This window comes from Scophthalmus maximus, chromosome 14 (assembly GCF_022379125.1).
Source record: "Scophthalmus maximus strain ysfricsl-2021 chromosome 14, ASM2237912v1, whole genome shotgun sequence".
Lineage (NCBI taxonomy): Eukaryota > Metazoa > Chordata > Actinopteri > Pleuronectiformes > Scophthalmidae > Scophthalmus > Scophthalmus maximus.
In genome coordinates this window covers 11,480,866-11,500,039 of record NC_061528.1, presented here as the reverse complement: position 1 = coordinate 11,500,039, position 19,174 = coordinate 11,480,866, and the positions used below count along the sequence as shown (strand labels likewise).

The window sequence follows — 19,174 nt, the reverse complement described above, 5'->3', positions numbered from 1 at the left end:
GCGGACATAGACAGAGGTCTATGCATGTGTGTACACCGTGTAGGGAGGGTGACACTCCTCTGTATTCATATAGTGAGAGCCTAATGCTTTGGATGCTGTGACTGGCTGAGCACTGGAGAGGGGGACAGCCAAGCCATCAGCTCAGCAGCTGAATGCTGCCAGTGTGCCTGCATGGGAGCACTGGGGCAGAGGAATTGCTTTTGTGCCCTCGGTGAGCTCATCCTCTGGGAGCACTCTTCATAGATTGAGCTGAGGGTCGGCACCCAGCCTTCTTTGCCTGTTATGCCTGCCCAAATATATATTCCACGCTGGGGACAAGGGGAGGGCTCTGAGAATTCCCATTGTCCGTCCAGGCTCTGCTGTTGGATGTAAGTAGCTGTCTAGTTTAGGATCAGATTGTGCTCAAGTGTTGTTGCTGAGTAATTTTCGCATTGTGTCTTTATGATTGTTGAATTTTTTTTCTTGGTTGTTGTAACTTCACATTTAGAGATTTCTCCTCCTTGTAGAAGAACTATCCTCTGCCGTCAAATTGACCATGGGGGCCTTCTTTTATTCCAGTCAACATTGTGTTGATGGTAGCTTTCTCCGCTACTCTGTTGTCGGCAGTTGGGTTTTAATTAGTGGGAAATTCCAGAGAGTAAGTTAGCGACCGAGTGAGGGAGAAGAGTTGAGTGTTTGTGACAGTCTCTCCCAGCTGAGGCTGATAAAGTAGAAAGCAGCAGCGTTGAAGCTGCTCCTCAGCAGGGCTGTGAGAGCGTGGATCAACAGATAGTTTAACACTGAACAGCACTAGGATGGGAGAGACCTAGTATCCCTAATGCACATCTTTTATTATGTTTACAGACCGTACTTTAAACAGGTAGTTCAGCTGCTTTGATATCAGTGGCTCATTGGGTACTTCGTCTGCAGAATGTAGTGTGTCAGGAGGAGACGTCGTCCATTTGGGACTTGAAACCATCTCCTGCTCTGAGAAATCTCCTCCGATGGTGCTGTTCACATTAATAACTACAAAGGCGCTCGGAGACAGCATACCTCCGCCAAGGCTAATGGCCTATCTCAAAATATATATACTCCTGGATTCTCCTGTTTATCCGAAACCGCACCAAAAAATAATGGCTTCTTCTTTGGGTCATGCACTACCCCCTTCACAAAATGTCATGGAAATCGGTTCAGTAGTTTTTGCGTAATCCTGCTGTGACACATTTAAACGCAGATGAAAACATAACCTTCTTGGGAGAGGTAATAGTTTGGATAGTGCTTTATAATACATCACATCATTTGGCCTTGTTCGTGAATGGTGCATTAGCTTACACTCATTGTGGTGTGTTCTCCTTTATAGGGTCAGCTCAAATCAAAGAAAAAGAAAAAGAAAAAAGATTTCTGTCTCGATGTACGAATACTGCTACAGAATACTGGTACCTGCACACACTGCCTCAAGCAAGCCACAAATGTCAGAACTCACTCGCTTGCCTCTTCACTAATCATCTCTCTCAGATATGCCACAAAGTCTCATCCTTGTCTGTGTTTTTGGTCCTACTCTTTAATATTGTTGTGTCAAAACAGTGTCAAACAGTTTACATGCTCCTTTTTTTCTTTCTTCGTCTTGTCTCCAGCGACCAGTTCCACAAAGCTGGAAGACCTGAGCTTCCTCGATGAACAGCGCAACACCCCCCTGCGGACATCCATTCGCCTGCCCTGGCACAATACAGGAGGAAGGCCAACTCAGGACTCTAAAGGTGAGTGCAGCATGAGTTACTGCTGTACATGAGCCAGACAGGGCGATGTGGGGCAAAAGTTTTAGTGTTGGTATCTCCCCCAGCTTTACAGATAAAGTCATGTAATGATCAACTGGCGCATTTCTTCTTTATATATGTGTTGAATCCTCTGCTGAACCGGGAAAATCCCACAGAGTGAATATTTGATGAGAAAATGAATAATTGACTACAACATTATTAGATACTCAAAGTATTTAACCCCTTTTGAAAACCTCTGCTTCCTTTCCCATGTCTCCTTAAACATGAAGTTGTTACAGCAGCATCATGATAATTTGATATCCCCGTGGACGATTAATCATTGGGGAGGAACAATCCATGTTTGTTCAGACTGAATTCATGTTCTGTATTTATACATATATTTAGTTGTACGCCTCCCTTATTACAGTACATCATGACAGCAGACAGCTGTATGCCCCTCACTGTTACAGTAAATATGCGTTTTTCAACTTCAGAGAGTCCACACATGAGGTGTGGTTGTTTTTTTTTGCAGTAGATGTGGGAATATAATAGTCAGGTCAAAAGTATTCTGGCAAACTTTGGCAGCAGTTGATCAAAACAATGTTGTATGAGCTATGTTTGTTGACACTTGCATATATGTTTTTGAGAAATCATACACTGAGACATCATTCATGCAATGTTCTAGAAATCATTTAAATGAAGAACATGTCGTAATTCTTCTTGCCTTGTCCGATTAATTTAGAGTCTTGTATATTTAGGAGACGAGCCAACCACCTTTCTTGATAAATCAACTTTCTCCTTTCCAATCAGCCATTTTTAGACTTAAATTTTTTGTGTATTGATTTGTATTTCAAGTAGAGATAGTAGATAAGATTTTTACAGTCTAAAAATAACTAATAGAGACGAAAATGTATTTAAAATAAACAGAACACAAAAAAAGAAAAATCAGCCATTTTCAACTGCTGAAATTTAAAAAAATCCGCAGACCGAACCTTAGCCGTTGTTAAGCTAAGTCAAACGATGAGACCAAGTTATTTTGCCAGTATGAAAGTGAGCAGGATTATTGTTTTAGCGGTAGCATCAACAGCAGTAAGTTTAACTATCAAGAGCAGTGTGAGTATTAGCAGTGAAAGCAGCATCAGCAGCAGTAGCCCCAGCACCACTGTGAGTACTGCTTGTTTGAGTAGAGAGGATCAGAGATTTAAAAGAGCCCCTGAGTGAAAAAGTGTTCTGAGATTTAATTAGTGCTGGAGTGGACTGGATGGAGAGAGTCCTCCATCCAGTCCACTTATGTTGAGATTGAATTTAAAGTAACATTGATTCAAGCTAAAGCAGACAGTGGAAAAGGAGGAGTTTGGAAAGAGTTCAGGTTTCTGTGGTTCAATCTGGGAGGAGAAAACTGTTGAGACGATCGCACATTCATAGAACTTGTTCTATGAAAATGTACACAGGTTTGTCTGTAAAGGGTGAAAGGTGCATTCACTCTAGAATAATTATAGGTTGTACAACAACAATTTGAAGATGCCACTGTTAAAGACTCTTTTAATAGCTGGTGGTTTATGTTTCGACGTGAAAAATGCAGCATCTCTAATAAGCATCTGTGTTTTGTGAGAATGACACAATTAGAATAGTCATCAGTGTCGTTTCCTGTCCCTTCTCCTCAGCTCGTTTCGCTCCCTACAAACCCGTGGACATCATGCTCAAGCCCCTGCTGTTCGAGGTGCCCAGCATCACCACGGACTCCGTGTTCGTGGGCAGAGACTGGCTCTTTCAGCAGCTGGAAGACGTCCTGAAGGCCGGCGAGTCCGCCGAGAACCATGGCGCTGTGGTGCTGGGCAGCGTGGGCTACGGGAAGACGGCCATCATCTCCCGGCTAGTAGCGCTGAGCTGCCACGGAGGCCGCATGCGTCAGATCGCCTCCAACAGTCCCAGTGCCTCGCCGAAAAGTAATCAATCACAGTATTTGCCTTTGGATGTACAAGCCAAATTAGTTTCCTTAACTTTGGTCCATTTTTACAAAATAGCATCTTAAAAAACTAGTAATCTGTCTTTTCAATGTCTTATTGCACTCTTTAAAGTCATATGACATATTCATATTTTTTTTACCAGGTGGTGGGGGACCTAGCGCAGAACTTCCTCTCAGCCAGCCCCCACAGCCCACTCCACCTTCCAGTGCTACCAACACGCTGAGGACCAACAGTTGCCCGGGAACTCCCGAGATGCAGCAACGCAGGGAGGCGGCCGTCAAACGTCTGGCTGCAAAGGTATGACTACAGCCTGGACCTCAGCGTTGAGGAAAAATCATAATATCAATGATTAGTCATTATTTAATTTAAATGAAGCCATCATCAAGATTTGGGATCTACCGTCTATTGTGCACATGAATTGATATACCATGTCTATTTTCTTGAACAGTATGTTTCTTTCAGTTCCCCGGTGCTGGCGCTGTGCAGAATTTCTCTTAGTATGTATGAGATGTCCTGCCGAAATCTGATTCCAGCTCTACTCAGCTGATTTATTTTTATATGTGTTTGTATGTGAGTTATGGTCGGTTTATGTTCATTTGTTTGATATTCGTCCCGTGAAATATGGACGGTCTTTGGCAGTCGGCGGAGATTATGAAAGACGTCGCCACCATGGATCTTTCAGAGACCTTTAATATCACAGGCCGGTTTGAGGGGCGAGTCGGTTAAAGACCCGGCCGTGAAAAACGAGTTCACTTTTCAATGTCGGCTGCATCCCAGCTCTGCAGTATGACTGAGGAGATTGGAGAGTAGAGAACTTTGGCCTTGGGTTTTCAGCGCGCTCTCTTAGCTCTCAGATGGGAAGCACCTGTATTGTGAATAGTGACGACTACTGAATAGCGAGGGAGATATAGTGATCAGTGTGTCCATCTGTCCAACTATATATCCGCCTGGAATCATTTCTTTTTTGCAGTTGAAACTCAAAAACCATTCAATTTTTTTTTCATGAAACTTCTCAGTTATATTAATTAGAAAGTGCTGAAAGTTGATTTTGCATTTTTTTTTGTGTTTCGTGACATATTTCTGTATTTCCTTGACAGCGAGTTTGACAATTTGAGAGTAGGCTCTCAACTCAGACCGTTTCACGAATGAGCAACAGGAAGACTCCACACAGCTCTCTATTTACAGTGTGGCCATACGAAGGGATTAACTTGTTATCACTGGCATTGAATTACAGGATTACGCCTCACTCGACTCCTGCAAACTAAATAAACACTATATAAAGGCAAACTACTGGGACAACCATAAAGTCCTGTGGGCAGCTCTGAGGTTGTAGGTTAAGAGGATTATCAACTTGTTATAAAGGTGTCGTACTGTATCTACGGCATGATTATTCTCATCTAAAATTATGTGAAATAATAAAATGAAAAAAGGTAGGTCATAATGACAGCACTCGATGATTTGCGCTGTCATTTTTTACATTTGTTTTGTGGGTGCGAGGGAGAAACGCCATCTCCTGATGACTATAGTTTTTGTTTTTACAACATATTATAGCAAGTGAACAGTTTTAGGATTTCTGCATTTTATTCAGCCACACCCTCATCATTATTGTCGAACGCTTGTGTGACAGAGTTGGCAGCAGAGACACAAACTTGAGTAATGAGTAACAAAGTTCTGTAGCGCTTTCTCCCCTTACTATGAAACTTGTCAGGTCGTCACTGTACCAGCTGTCTGAAGAGTTCACAGCTTCACGCGCTCCAGCCGTCCAGCGTGGTCCGTGGAACTGCTGCTCTCAGCTGTCTTTTGTTTTATGTTTTATAATTAGTGGCTTTACATCTTGAGATGTTGATATTAAAACTGTCATCCTGGTTTTTCTGTTTCTAATCGTCTTGTACGCGGCGTTCTGAAATAATTTCTCTTTTGTTTCTGTTGAATCTAGCTGCACCTATTTCTCCCTTTAAAAAAAACAACTGAAGCACTGAGTGCTCAAAATTGATTTGCTGCTATGCATGAAATGCAATACTGTACCTGTACATCCAGTACATTTAGCAAAAAGAAAATTATAGACATGACTGGAAGTCTCAGGCATCCAATAGCTTTGGAATTCATTGCCTGCTGAAAGTTTCAGTGAGGAAAATGTGGAAGCAGAGAGAGAATATTTTGGATTCACAGTGACACACAGCTTTATAATGTGGGACTCTTTTCACTGGACTGCTTCATTCTTGGGTTTATGTTACCGATTACACGCTGGTGTCCCTCTAACACCTTCAGGGTCTAACACTCTTTGAATGTCATGGATGCCGCCTAAGTAGTGAAATGGTGCATGAGGCAACCGTTGTACATCTCCCCATTTTTTCCACCGCGACTGCTAAAGTTCATGCAGCAGGCAGCGGACTGGAAGCTACTGAGGCTCATATAAACGTCCAAAGCAGTATCCCTCAGGCCAATTATTGTGTCAAGTGTTTCCAGCACGGGCGCTGGAAGAGGGCTCTGCTCCTGTGATGTCAGAAATACTGATGCAACACCACGCAGTTTCTGTTAGAGTCCGGCAGGTCTTATTACTCGTTGATTTAAACGTGGTCTCGCAGAGGCACCAAGGCCATTACGTTTGTGGTTCATCACAACTTTTGCGCCTTGCTCAGTAGGCGAGGCACGGCACATTTCCTGCAGATCGTTTCATCATCAGTTGTCGCGTTTCTTATTGCTCATTGATGTAGATATCACTACAGTCTCTTTGGCAGCTGTCCGTCCAGAGTTATTGTATTCATACAAACAGCAGCTAACTTTGATTTACCGTGTTCACTCAACATAACTGCACAGCTCCCATCTGTTGCCATCAGTTTGTGTGACACATAAAATGGCCTCCAGAGGAAAGTGTTCCTCTGTCTCTGCCTTGTACACACTGTTTTGCTTTGTTTTGTTTATTTTTAAGGTAAACGTCCACATCAAATTTCTGTTCTTTGCATGATGCAAATATTACAGATGACCTGTCTACTGTGCCATCATGGCTTAATAATATATACTACAAAATTGTCTTCCGGTGTAGTTGTGTAGTTGTTTTTTCAACAGGATCAGGGGAATAAGTTGCTCTGTTATGTTTTGGGTTATTTTGTTTAATTTAGTTCCTATTCTTTCACTTTCATGCCTCTTCTTTAGCAGACTTCAGGCTGTTGTATTCTTTGAATTCTTCAAACTTGTGATAATTTTTCTCCGTCTTTAGTGCCTTTAGGTTTGTTTAAAAAAACAAAACATTTCTGAATATGTTCACATTAGCTCTTCAGAGACACACTAGTCGAGTAAAATGTCTAATGTTCAGGTTTCACCCACATCTGAGCCAATGCCACCGTGGTCGTCCCCGGGACTGACACAACGTCTCTGTCTCTCGTTCCTCTCCTACCGCAGCAGCCCACCTCAGAACAAACCTTCTGAGCCACCACAACAGAAATGACTCAACAGTGTCTCACTTTGTTTTAGCCCGAGCGCTTATGGCGGATTTATGAGCCCATGTGGTTTATATTTCCCCTCATTACAAAATAAAAGAAATATGATTACGCAGTCAAATGGCACTGTGGTAAAGCTTAGAAGAAAGTTGGGCTCTTTCCATGTCTGCTAAGTTGTTTTTCTCACTTCAGGCTTTAGTCGGTGACTTCTCCAATAGCTGGTCGTCACCGCCGACAGGCAGGTAGATAGGCAGCAACAGGCAGGTAGAACCAGACAGAGGAACACGCCAGCTGCTCATCCTCCTCCTGCTCCCCCTGCAAGTGTGTCAGCTCCTCCAGGTTGTCCTGTAATTAGAACACAGTCATACTTCCCCAGGGCGCCTCCCGTCCCTTCCTCCTCATCCCCGTTCCCACTTTTTTCCTTCCTCTGAGGAACACTGCAGCAACCTGCTCAAACACTTTATCTGCGGTGGTCAGTGAGTTACGTCATCATCCCCTGTGCGCCGACTAGGCTGGATCAAATCATGTGCTCAACCTGGTTGAAGAGATAATATGTGGATTTATGGAGGCTATGGATATAAAAGGCATCAGACCCAATATTGGATCCACTGAGGGTTTCTTTCTTTTTTTCAGTCAACAAGGCTGTTGGCTTTTTATAAATTCTTTGTGGTGATTGAATGTTCCCATAGTTACATATAATTACTAAAGCCAGAACTAATTTACACTCTTCATTTATTGTTCCAACATAAAAAAAATAGAAATATTTTTAAGTCTTAAGCCTTCATCTGTTTATCTTTCTTCTCTCTTTGTGTTCCAGGTGGTGGCGTATCACTACTGCCAGGCGGACAACACATACACCTGCTTGGTGCCAGAGTTTGTTCACAGTATTGCAGCCCTGCTGTGCAGAGCTCACCAGCTCGGTGCTTACCGGGAGCTGCTGCTGAAAGAGCCCAACCTGCAGAGCATGCTCAGCCTGCGCTCCTGTGTCCAGGACCCGATGGCCGCTTTCCGGAGGGGCGTCCTGGAGCCGCTGGCCAACCTTCGTAAAGGTAAAACACAGCTGTCTAATATTTTCATGTTTGTTGGTGTGTTGTGTTTCTGGAGTAAGCGTATGGGGAAAAATAACCAACATCTGCCAAACCTCTTGAATGATTTAAGAATTCATTTATTTTGCTGTTTCATAAAGACATACCGTGCAAAACATTATATCAAATAAGACTAAGATGCTTTTGAAAATACTTGATGAAATGAACAACGGAAAGTCTTTTTTATTCTTCTCTAATTTCACAGAGTAACTCAACATTTTGTTTTGTGAGGTGAGAGTGTAGATGATGTGTAGATGATGAATCGAAGTAAAGGCTCTTACCACTCACTTACTGCAGTGAAATAAAGCTCATCTCTGCACTTTCACCGAGGAGCAGTTTAGTTGTGCTGCCTCACTGCACACCGTCTCACCTTTGTCGATTCCTCTGTTTACGTTTCCAGAGCGCAAGATTTCCGAGGACGACCACATCATCTTGATAGACGGGCTGAACGAGGCAGAGTTTCACAAGCCTGACTACGGGGACACCATAGCCTCCTTCATCACCAAGATAATCACCAAGTTCCCTTCGTGGCTCAAACTCGTGGTCACCGTCCGTGTGAATTTACTGGTGAGGATGAACTCATGGACAAAGCATTGCGCTCTTAATCCTTTTCTCTGACTTGACATCAGACCCTGTGGATTTTGACAGTTGTGAAATTTGAAAGGTTTTCTTCAACTGCTCCTCCTTGTCATACTCTACTAGCTACAGTCATTCCTGTCAGTCATACCCAGGACCATTCAAGAAGGAATGGAAGTATCAGTGAGTCAGGAATCAAGACTGCATGACAGGGAAGCAGCAGTCAGTCATTTTGAACAAGACCGGCTCGGTGACACTAGGTCGACGAATTACAGGGATGTGCTGTGCCCGTGTTAATCTCAAACTGACAAATGCTGAGACTTCGGCGAGCCTGATGAGACACAGCGGCTGATTATTTCTTTTTTTTCTTCTTGCTGAGATGAAGCGCTGAGCCTTGAATAATAATGTGATAGCTGACTTACTGACATCCGGAACTCAACTTATTAATGCTCAGGCAGTGGCCAGGCTTAGGGTAATGTCCATTAGTATGCAGTGGGCTACAACTCCAGTCCAGTCCATTTGTTTTTATCCTGCAAAATTGAGCCAAAATCAAAATAGGTTTATAGCCAAGTTCTCTGGAGGTGCCACAATAATCTACTGTAGCACTGACATTCATCTGTTCACATCTTTAAATGCGGCAGTATCGGTTTATGATGTGGAAGGATGTTTTTTTATGGATGTCCCAGTTGACTACAGGTGCATCTCAAAAAATGTTGATTATTGTGAATAGTTCACTTTGTCAGTTATTTAAAAAATTTAAAATTTTTACATGGTAATCGATGTGGAATATATGAAAAGTTTCACTGTTTGAATTACGCAAAAACTTTCCACGATATTCTAAATTTGCATACTGTACATACAAAGCAATGTGCTTAAAATGTTTCTGTGAATGGAGTGTAGATGAGCTCTGATTGACATCTTTATGTCTCGCACCAGCAACAGTCGTTGCCAGAGGCATAATGTTTGGGGGTTGTACGTCTGTCTGTCCGTCCGTCTTGTGAACACAGTATCTCAGGAATGCCTTGAGGGAAATTCTTCAAATTTGGCTTCAAACGTTCACTTGAATTCAAAGATGAACTGATACTGGTACAAAGGTGAACTTCACTGTGATTACAAGACACCTTTCTGTCCATTATTTAAAACAATTACTATGCAACAGAAGTGAAGGTTGTGACCATATTTCCTGAGCTTGACTGGCTGGCAGAGGCACACAACCGTCAGGTGGTAATTCTTGTAATGGGAGGTGATTTGTGTCTTAACCTTCAGACTCACTAGGCAGTTTTTCGTGTTGCAATGTCTGAGTAACATTAATTAGTAAGTCCTATTGCCGTGCCGTTAATGCTGCACTTGTGAGGTTGTGGTGAGGAAGAAAGAGAGGAAGCCTTGAAAAACCACAGAACCTTACTTTGTCTGCAGGAGTGTTGAGAAAGTGTCATAGTTCTGCAAAACTAATATCTGGCATATCTGTGAGGTGTTACTAGCACTTCACCTAGCTCATGGATTAAGATCAGTACAGTGGGTGTGTGTGTGTTTGTGTGTGTGTGCTGTACCTTGTCACGAAGAGGAGAAGTGTATCTCACTGAGGCGATGTTTCTCTGGCCTCAGACAGGTGGCAGATAGGAGGATTAAAGTGCATTGATTTCTCCAGCCCCCAGGACAGAGATTGAAATGTGAGCTCAGGCTCAGACCTCCGCTTACCGACTGGCCACTACTTCATCCATCCCCTGCCTCTTAACACTCGCCTCCACCAGCCCCGTTTTCCTCACGGCCACATTTCCGACAGTAACAAGCATCTGCTTTGGCCTGATAGCTCAGTGTGTTTCCTTCCCTGCTGCTCGAAAACCATCCTCTGACGGTAATCACAGACAGGCACATTTTTTATGCATTTAAATGGCAGGTCTTGGGGCCTTTTTGGCCATATTATTCTATTTGTTTTTTGTAATAATAAGGTGTACAATTCACACTGCAGAGACTCAGAAGAAAAGTACGTATTGTTTTGTATTGGATGCATTTTATTGAAAGTTGCGCCATTTTCTCAAAAATGAAGTCTAACTAACAAAGAGACGGACATGAAGCTGCACAGTTTCTCAGATATAACTGACGTATAATGTTTTGCCTTGTGTCTTCTGTAGGAGATCACCAGCCTCCTGCCTTTCTCCAAGATCTCCTTGGATGAGTTTTCTGACAACAAAGAGATAAGCAACGACCTCAATGCATATATTCAGTACCGCATCAACGGCAGCAAGGAAATCATGAATAATATCAGCCTGAACGGCAAGGCCGACCCCGTCACAGTCGGCAAGCTCAGCAGCCACCTGATATCCCGCAGCCAGGGCTCCTACCTGTATCTCAAACTCACCCTGGACCTGTTCGAGCGAGGCCACCTGGTGATAAAGAGTGCCAGCTACAAAGTTGTGCCCGTCTCGCTGGCGGAGCTCTACCAGTTACAGTGCAACATGAAGTTCATGACCAACTCTGCCTTCGAGCGCTCGCTGCCCATCCTCAACGTGGCGCTCGCCTCGCTGCACCCCATGACGGACGAGCAGCTGTTCCAGGCCATCAACGCCCCCTTTGTGCGAGGCGAGCTGCAGTGGGAGGACTTCCAGCAACGCATGGAGTTGCTCTCGTGCTTCCTCATCAAGCGGCGGGACAAGACGCGCATGTTTTGCCACCCCTCCTTCAGAGAGTGGCTGGTGTGGAGAGCCGACGGAGAGAGCACGGACTTCCTCGGCGACCCCAGGTCGGTCCTCTGCTTTTGTAAGGAGACGCAGTAAATCACTGCAGCTCTCCCTTTAGGACCGTGGGCTGTTATTACAGACGAGACAAGTCTGTAGTGCAGCTTATCCTTCGTGCTTGCATCTTGGGATGCATCTCAAATAGACCTCAAACAATCTGTTTGAAAAGATAAATTAAGTCCATTATGATAATAACCTTGCAGTAGTCAAGTTGAATGTGAAATGTCCTTACAATTGTTTTGAAGAGACTGCTTCAAAAGCAGCCATTTGATTACCAACGATAAGCACATAACTTGTTTGAGAAATAATCATGTTGTTTGCTCCTGAGGATTTTTTAGTTCTGAGTGTTATTAATAATTTGTCAGTTCTGAATTTGAGAGGAAAGTGAGTTTGAGGTTGAGTTCTCCCAAGTTTCTTCATCAGTCTGAAGCCTTGGATTTTAGGAGTAAAAAAAAAAAAGAGGGCGTCATCCTAATTTCAAATAGCTAAATTTTATTTGTTAATTTAAAATGCTTGGTGGGAAAATGAACTGTGCTACAATACAGTGTCCCCGTTAGCTGAAAACATATTAAAACAAAACGGACCTTTGAATCCGTCTTAATAAAAAAGAGTATAACACTATGAACATTAGCTTTTTTTTATCCTGGGAAATGTTTGCCTAAACATTTTTTAGATTACGTATACCATCATCTGAATTTACGATTTATTGCATTTACATGAAAATGTTCATGCTGAGAATTATCGTTGTTTCCAGGTGTGGCCTACTTGCCTGCTCACCAGGCTCATCTGCCTCAGCCCCCTCACCCCAATAGTTGGCTTCAGTCATTCACACTTAATGAATTGAATGATGTCACCATTACTCCCCGTTTTCCTAACTGTTGCTCATCAGTATCACATCTGCTCGCACGGTGGTGTCTGTGAACGGAGCTTTTTATTCTGGTCTTTCATAGCCTTCCTACTCTGCCATCCCCCCAAAAAAACTAAACAAAGGCTCAACAGTCTGGCACAGACACACAAAAAGCTTGCTGTACTGCCTCTTATGTCTGCCTGGGCATGAACAGAGAGAATTTTAACCAGATCAAAGTGATCTGCAACCATGCATGTCCTTTTTAATGAAGTTCTGCATTAATTAGCGCAAGAGTGTCTGAGTAGAGACGGTAAAGGAGAACCGAGGGGTTCGACTCTCCTCCCCATCCTTCCACGAGAGCGCCAAGGCTCTCCTCGTGAGAACGAGCGAGTCATTTAATGTTAGCTGAGGCAGACGAACAACATATGGCGATAAAAAAAATTACCATCCAGGGTAGATAATGAAGCGGAAAATCAGATGAGACTTTCTCACAAAAACATTAGATGAAAATACACAAAAAAAATAATTAACTAGTGTGTTTCCGTTGCCTGTTTCTGCCGCACAGCTGACTTATCTTCTTCTGTCTTCCTAATCCAGGACTGGCCATGCTCTTATGGCCTTCATGTTGTCTCGCCAAGAGGGGAAGCTGAATCGTCAGCAAACCATGGAGCTGGGACATCACATCCTCAAAGCACACATCTTCAAGGTACGGCCGCTGAACCTCAACGTGCTTCTCGACATTCAAGTGTGGCTGAAATCCATCCCTCCGTCCGCTCTCTGTTGATGTGTTGTGCATAAGCCACGGGGATGTGAAGAGAAACACTGACAGCTTATGCAGCTCAGGTTCACCGATGTTATGTATGCATTCATATATGCTTGTGTGTGTGTTTGTGTCTGTATCTGTGTGTGCTTGCAGGGCCTGAGTAAGAAAACAGGTGTGTCATCCAGTGTGCTGCAGGCTCTGTGGATCAGCTGCAGCGCCGATGGCCTTTCTGCAGCTTTGGCCTCCCTGAGGAACCTCTACACACCCAACGTCAAGGTGAACACCGTCTCCGGCTTTTCTGTGTCACGCGGACCCGAAACAACCAGACCTGATTAGATCAGGTCAGGGCTGATTGGATAATGAAAATCAATAATTTAATGATGATTTTGAAATGCAACGTTGAATGATTTTAGTCAGTATAAATAGAATCTTCTGGAGGGGGGGGGGGACCGTGGTAACCGTGGTAAACGTGGTAATTTATGTCAGACACTTAAGTCTCAAGAGTTAAATGAGTTAAGATATATAGATTATTTGATAATGGAAACAATTTATAGCTGCAGCCCAACGTTACTAACCCTTCACACTTTGCAATCCAAAACTCTCAAATCATACTTGATGATGATTAATGTGCAATTATAAGTATTACTAGTGATGCCATTAAATGCCCTGATTGCTTTTGTAATTTCACAGATGACAGTCAAGTTGTTAATTATGAGAAATGTCATGCTCTGCTCCTCACTCAGCAGACGTGGGGTTTCTCACCCAGAGCTCGATCCGTGGCCTCGTCTCGTCGTAAGGACAATAGCAACTGTCATAATCAGATGTGCAATAGTGCAAATGGATACTCAAGTAGTTAGTCAGAGTTAAATCATCCAAGTGGACTGTAAAATATAGAGAAAGCTTGAACTTTTCTCTTTCACTTCTAAACTTTTGTCAGTTTTTCATAAGTTCTAGCTCTTTAATCAGTTTTCCATTTAACACAAAGATCATTTGCAGTTCCCCCACATTGGCAATTTTTTTCATTACAAGTCATAATAATTGGTTTGTTTCACACGTCCTAAATTCCACCTTTCCCACTTTCCATTTATTTTCTCTGTCTTGCAATATCTCCCATTTTTCTTGGTATTGCCTTTATGGTAATAATAGGAGCATGTCTTATGTGGAGTGTAATGGTCCAGGGTGATCCAGGGTGTGTGTGTTTCTTATGGTAGTGATGAATTTAGACTAGATGGAATGAAAAGAGCATAGATAATTGTGGGCATTAATATCTCATTGGATAACAATCACTTATTTGGGCACGATTTAAAAAAATAATTTAAAAAAGGCTGTTGGATCTGGTTTGAAGCTGTGGTCTGTTAATGATATCGCTCACATTTAGTGGATGAATTTTTAGGCTAATACAGTCGGCTGCTTGTTAGACACAGTGATAAGCCAATTATCTGTCAGCTATCGGTCTGGCACTTTCCATCTAATTTGAGCAACAAGGAAATTAAAAAAAACGTTGGAAGAAATTGGGTAGTAGATAACTGATGAAATGTGTGCCAGGATGAATAAAATAGGAAACGCAAGGAGCTAAAAGTTCAGTGCAGAGGAATATGGGGGGGGGTCCATTGAGGTGAAGTCCTAATCACCTACCAACTGTTCCTCATATCACTAAACTGACAAATGTTTGCAATAGAACTTGTTCTACTTTGTAGGTTTTACCTCCAGCTATAGGAGGGAGAAAAGCACTGGCCTTTTTCTGGAAAAGCTGTCATGTCCAAATAAATTATTGTCGCCACAAGCGAAATGATGCGCTATTTTTCTTTTTCATTAGTGTTTCTGTTGCGTTCCATCACTTGCCGCCATTTTCCTCGTCTGCTCGTGAGTTATTGGGTTTAATAATCGCCCGAAGAGGAGGAGACTCGCTGAACGACCTTGTTCTGTCCTCTGAGGGAGGAAAAAAAAAACAGAAAGTTGCCGTTAATTTATTCCAAAGAGGATCCGACAAATAACACAATTTAATTTCCTGTTGACGGATTCTCATTTAGCTTCGGCGCTTGTGTTTGACTGAGCATTTATTATTGATTTTTTCATCATTGAGGAGAGTTACGCGCTCGATAATTGTGTGAACACTTCATTTGGTGTCTGACCTTTGCTCGGAGAAAATCTCAAGATTAGGCCGAAGCCGTGTCAAATGCTTTTTGTTGAAAAATTATTTACAAGGGGAAAATAAATTCTGAGATCTTGAATCTTGCTTGAATTTGTCATTTGGCCATGGCAAGTGCAGGATTTGCAGAGGAATACTGCCTGAATAGGGATTCACATGATAACATACAGCCTGTCTTCTGTTTCTTCATTTTACCAACCACATTCATCTTTAACTGGATTAACATTAAAATACTTATTTTGTTGTCTTTTGTTTAAGAGGGTTTCCAATTGGAATTTGTTTTTGCAGATTCATCAAGAGTACGGATTGGAAAAGTAATACTTTGATAACACTGTTCCAACACCAGCTGTGTGTATGTACGACCAGGTGAGCCGCCTGCTGATGCTGGGCGGGGCGAACGTGAATTACCGCACCGAGGTCCTGAACAACGCGCCGGTGCTTTGCGTCCAGTGCCACCTCGGACACCAGGAGATTGCATCTCTGCTGCTGGAGTTTGGTGCCAGTGTGGACGTGGTGTCCGAGAACGGCATGAGCCCCCTCTGCTTCTCAGCTGCTGCGGGACACCTGGGAATAGTCGTGTTGCTCTGCAAGAGGGGAGCCAAGGTGAGGAGCCACATTTCTCACTTCTCACTTCTATAAATAAAGACGATGGCAGGAGTAACCTCCTTGGACAGCCTGTAGGATGAGGACGTGTCCACCTGCACAGACTTTGATGCAGTATGTAGCTTGTGGCATATTTAAACATGCGCCACATACGCCCGCTGTGTTCCTGTGCCGTGGAAAAACCAAGAATCTTGTGTGTCTGCCAGGTCGATCATGTGGATAAGAGTGGCCAGTGCGCGCTGGTCCACGCTGCTCTCCGCGGACACCCAGAGATTATCCAGTACCTGCTGGAGCTGGAGTGGAGCGCCGAGGGACAGCAGCAGGACTGCGCTCTGAAGAACAAAGCTCTGCAGCAGGCTTTGATAGCCGCCTCCAGCATGGGACACACACAGGTACGACGGACACACATAACTCACCTCCACCAGTTCCCTCACACATTTAAACTACTCCTGAATCTGAAGAAATGATGAACATCTTGCCGAGGTATTTGTCCTTTTACTGAAACCAGAGGAGAGGAATCTTTACCAAATCTGAGCACATCTTCCTCTCAGTAAGGAACGACTTTGAGTTCTGAAATGTTATTTGGCCTTGTGTGTGTTCGAAAGCAGAATTCAAGGATCAGCCACATCCCGGTGCCTTCAGCCGCCCAGGTGCAATTTAGGCTCAAGGTTTATTCTGGCTTCCTCATTAGCTGGGGTGGGATCCCGAGGCCCGGCTTAGAATAACAGAACTGGGCCAAGCTAAGCTGCAAGCTCACAAATAGGAGGAGACCCGGCATTGAGGTTCAAGAATTAATCAGACTGAACTCAACTCATCTAACCTCACACAGTGGTCCAGCAGTACTCTCACTCCGCTGTGATTCATTATTCATAATTTGCTCAGGCAGCAGTATCTGATCTTTTTGTTTTTGGCTGTTTCCATAACCTCTTGAAGTCTCACTTGATATCTTGTGCTGGAACAGAATGCCATTAATCTAGGTTTCCGTCTTCTGGCAGGTTGTGAGCGGCTTACTGGCTTTGAGTAATGAGCACGCTGTGCAAATTGATAGCCACGACACTCTGTGGGGAGAGACAGGTATGTTTTCATCCGTCTTTTTTTTTTTGCATTACACGACTTTCCTGTATCATCACCTGCTGTTTTAGAATTCTGGGCCACGATGCTGCAGTCGCACACTGCACTGGAAGGAACTTGTATCTCCCTTCTCCACAGTGACGCCCTCGGCAATGCTGGTTCTTCTTCCCAAGTTCTCCTGTTGCTGTACATTTGCTGGTGAAAGCATTAACTTATTGTGGTCATGTGGGCTTTTACTTAGAGTTTGGTCAACACAGCATTTCCTCTGAAGAATCATTTTCCAGCATGCTGCTGGATTTCAGCTTCAGTATCCCCGCGGCGCTGCCAAGAGTTTTGGGCATTTTTCAAGTTACTCCACCATCTGCTGCATGCATTGATGGTCATATTTAGGTGTAGCAGGCCTATTGCTGTAGAATGACATATCTGTTTAAATGTTTTAACCATAGACTTTATTTTATGTAGCTGCTGATATTAGTTCTGTGCCTTTGCCTGATTAAAGTGCTGACAGGAATGGAGAGGTAGATTAGACACTGTGGACAGTGTCACTTTTGTTAATGGACAAAAAGCCGCCTGAGATTAATTGAGGTAATGGCGCAAAAAGGGAACAATATGAAGTCTAAAAGCGGGAGGTGGTGGTGGTGGTCAGGTGTAACTCTGTTAACAGAAGCTGAACAGACGCAGCAGAGAGCAGGATTTTTGTTTGACAGAAATTACACAGCAAGTCCACATCTGCAGTACTGCTGAGCGGGAGGATCCAGGCATCTGGATTTATTTATCTATGTAATTGCAGAGGTGATGTTCTGATACATGTGCTGCCTGTTGCTGTACATTGTCATTATTAATATAGAAGAAGGAGGTCAAAAGAAGTGATGCGCCCATGTCCTTACTAAAAAGAGGAAAAGTGCTGAAATAATTCTGATACATGATGTAAGTGTGAGACACGCAGTGTTAGAGCTGCAGTATTCTGCCGTGATTTCAGTGTAGAATGTTTTGGAAATGTTGGACAGTAAAAAAAATGAATGAGAGCTTTTATGCTGAGAGTTTAGTGATCTGCAGCTATAAATGTCCAAATTGCACCTCGTCCTATTTGACAGCAGTAGCGTTTGATGCTTTTTCTTGCACCGTCAAAACCAAAATAGATTTAAAAAAAGAAGAGTTTTAATAATAGTCTCTTTGTGTGTGTCTCGGTTGTTAATGCTGTAGCGTTTAGAAGTAAAAGTTTGGTGCTGCAGGAATGTGGGTCAGCCTACTAGTGAAGAGGACCCGTCCACAGTGAGGCCAACCTGGAGCTGGAGGACTTCAGACTTTATTACAGCTCGACACAAAGAGTCGTCACTCTGAAATATTTCTCCGCAGATCTACTTGCTCTGCTCTGGAACTATCTAAAGCCCCTCGCCTCCTCGCTTTTGAAAAAACATTTCAGTTTTTCTAAAGTTCTGGTTTTGTATTAGTGAACCTGATGTGTAGCCTAGCTGAGGAGCCGGGGCAATTTGCACATGATCATTGATATGAATAATAATAATCCTACTTCCACAAACATTGCTGCACCTAGAGCTGCAGTCGCGTGTTTGCATCTCATCTGTGTACAAAGTGTGTGTTAAATCTGAGCCGGCACCACTTGGAATGACTTCTGAAGTAATGAAGCAGCAGGTCAAAGGTCACAGTAGAAAATGCTGTGCAATGTCACTGACCTCAAAACAAAGTGACTCCCAAACCTTGGACATGGCTGTATTAAAATATTTTAACACCCCCCCTTCTAAAATATTAATGTTTAGTCTTTTCTGCAGACTTGAGATTTAATATTTAGTTGTGTATTGTGCAGTGTTGCAGAGTTGACCACGAGCAACATAAACATATTAAAACTCACTTCTCTGCCTTTTAGTGTGTAGATGTAATGATCCAACCTGGTTGGAGTCGGTGCTCTGATCACATCACCGAAATATCCCCCTAAAACTGGCCTCTCATCAGTTTCTCTGATTAAAATCTCAGATAAAAATCTGTCTCTGTGAAAAGGTATTTCACATTAAAAGTTTTGTGGAATATCACATCTCTATTTGCAAATAGGCCCAGTGTCTCCTTGTGCTTGAGTAGAGGCGTTGGTCTGCACATCTGTGCAAGCTTCATCTTTTAACATCCAATCGTAGGATGCAAAATACTTCTTGTTATGCAAAGAAGTTATTTACGCTGCTGCGTGTTTATCACTCAAAC

At 43.2% G+C, this 19,174-nt stretch overlaps 1 protein-coding gene across 2 annotated transcripts in view; it reads left to right on the top strand.

The window, feature by feature from the left end:
• Window positions 1–19,174, top strand: part of tanc1b (tetratricopeptide repeat, ankyrin repeat and coiled-coil containing 1b) — an 89,688-nt gene that overhangs the window by 62,730 nt on the left and 7,784 nt on the right. For both annotated transcript variants that reach the window (XM_035604816.2, XM_035604815.2), the window contains 11 exons: window positions 1,614–1,736; window positions 3,398–3,679; window positions 3,843–3,997; window positions 7,955–8,186; window positions 8,623–8,789; window positions 10,931–11,538; window positions 12,978–13,086; window positions 13,297–13,419; window positions 15,659–15,895; window positions 16,102–16,287; window positions 16,891–16,969. In XM_035604816.2, the coding sequence (XP_035460709.2) occupies window positions 1,614–1,736; window positions 3,398–3,679; window positions 3,843–3,997; window positions 7,955–8,186; window positions 8,623–8,789; window positions 10,931–11,538; window positions 12,978–13,086; window positions 13,297–13,419; window positions 15,659–15,895; window positions 16,102–16,287; window positions 16,891–16,969 (2,301 nt within the window). The remainder of the gene's footprint in view (window positions 1–1,613; window positions 1,737–3,397; window positions 3,680–3,842; window positions 3,998–7,954; window positions 8,187–8,622; window positions 8,790–10,930; window positions 11,539–12,977; window positions 13,087–13,296; window positions 13,420–15,658; window positions 15,896–16,101; window positions 16,288–16,890; window positions 16,970–19,174) is intronic.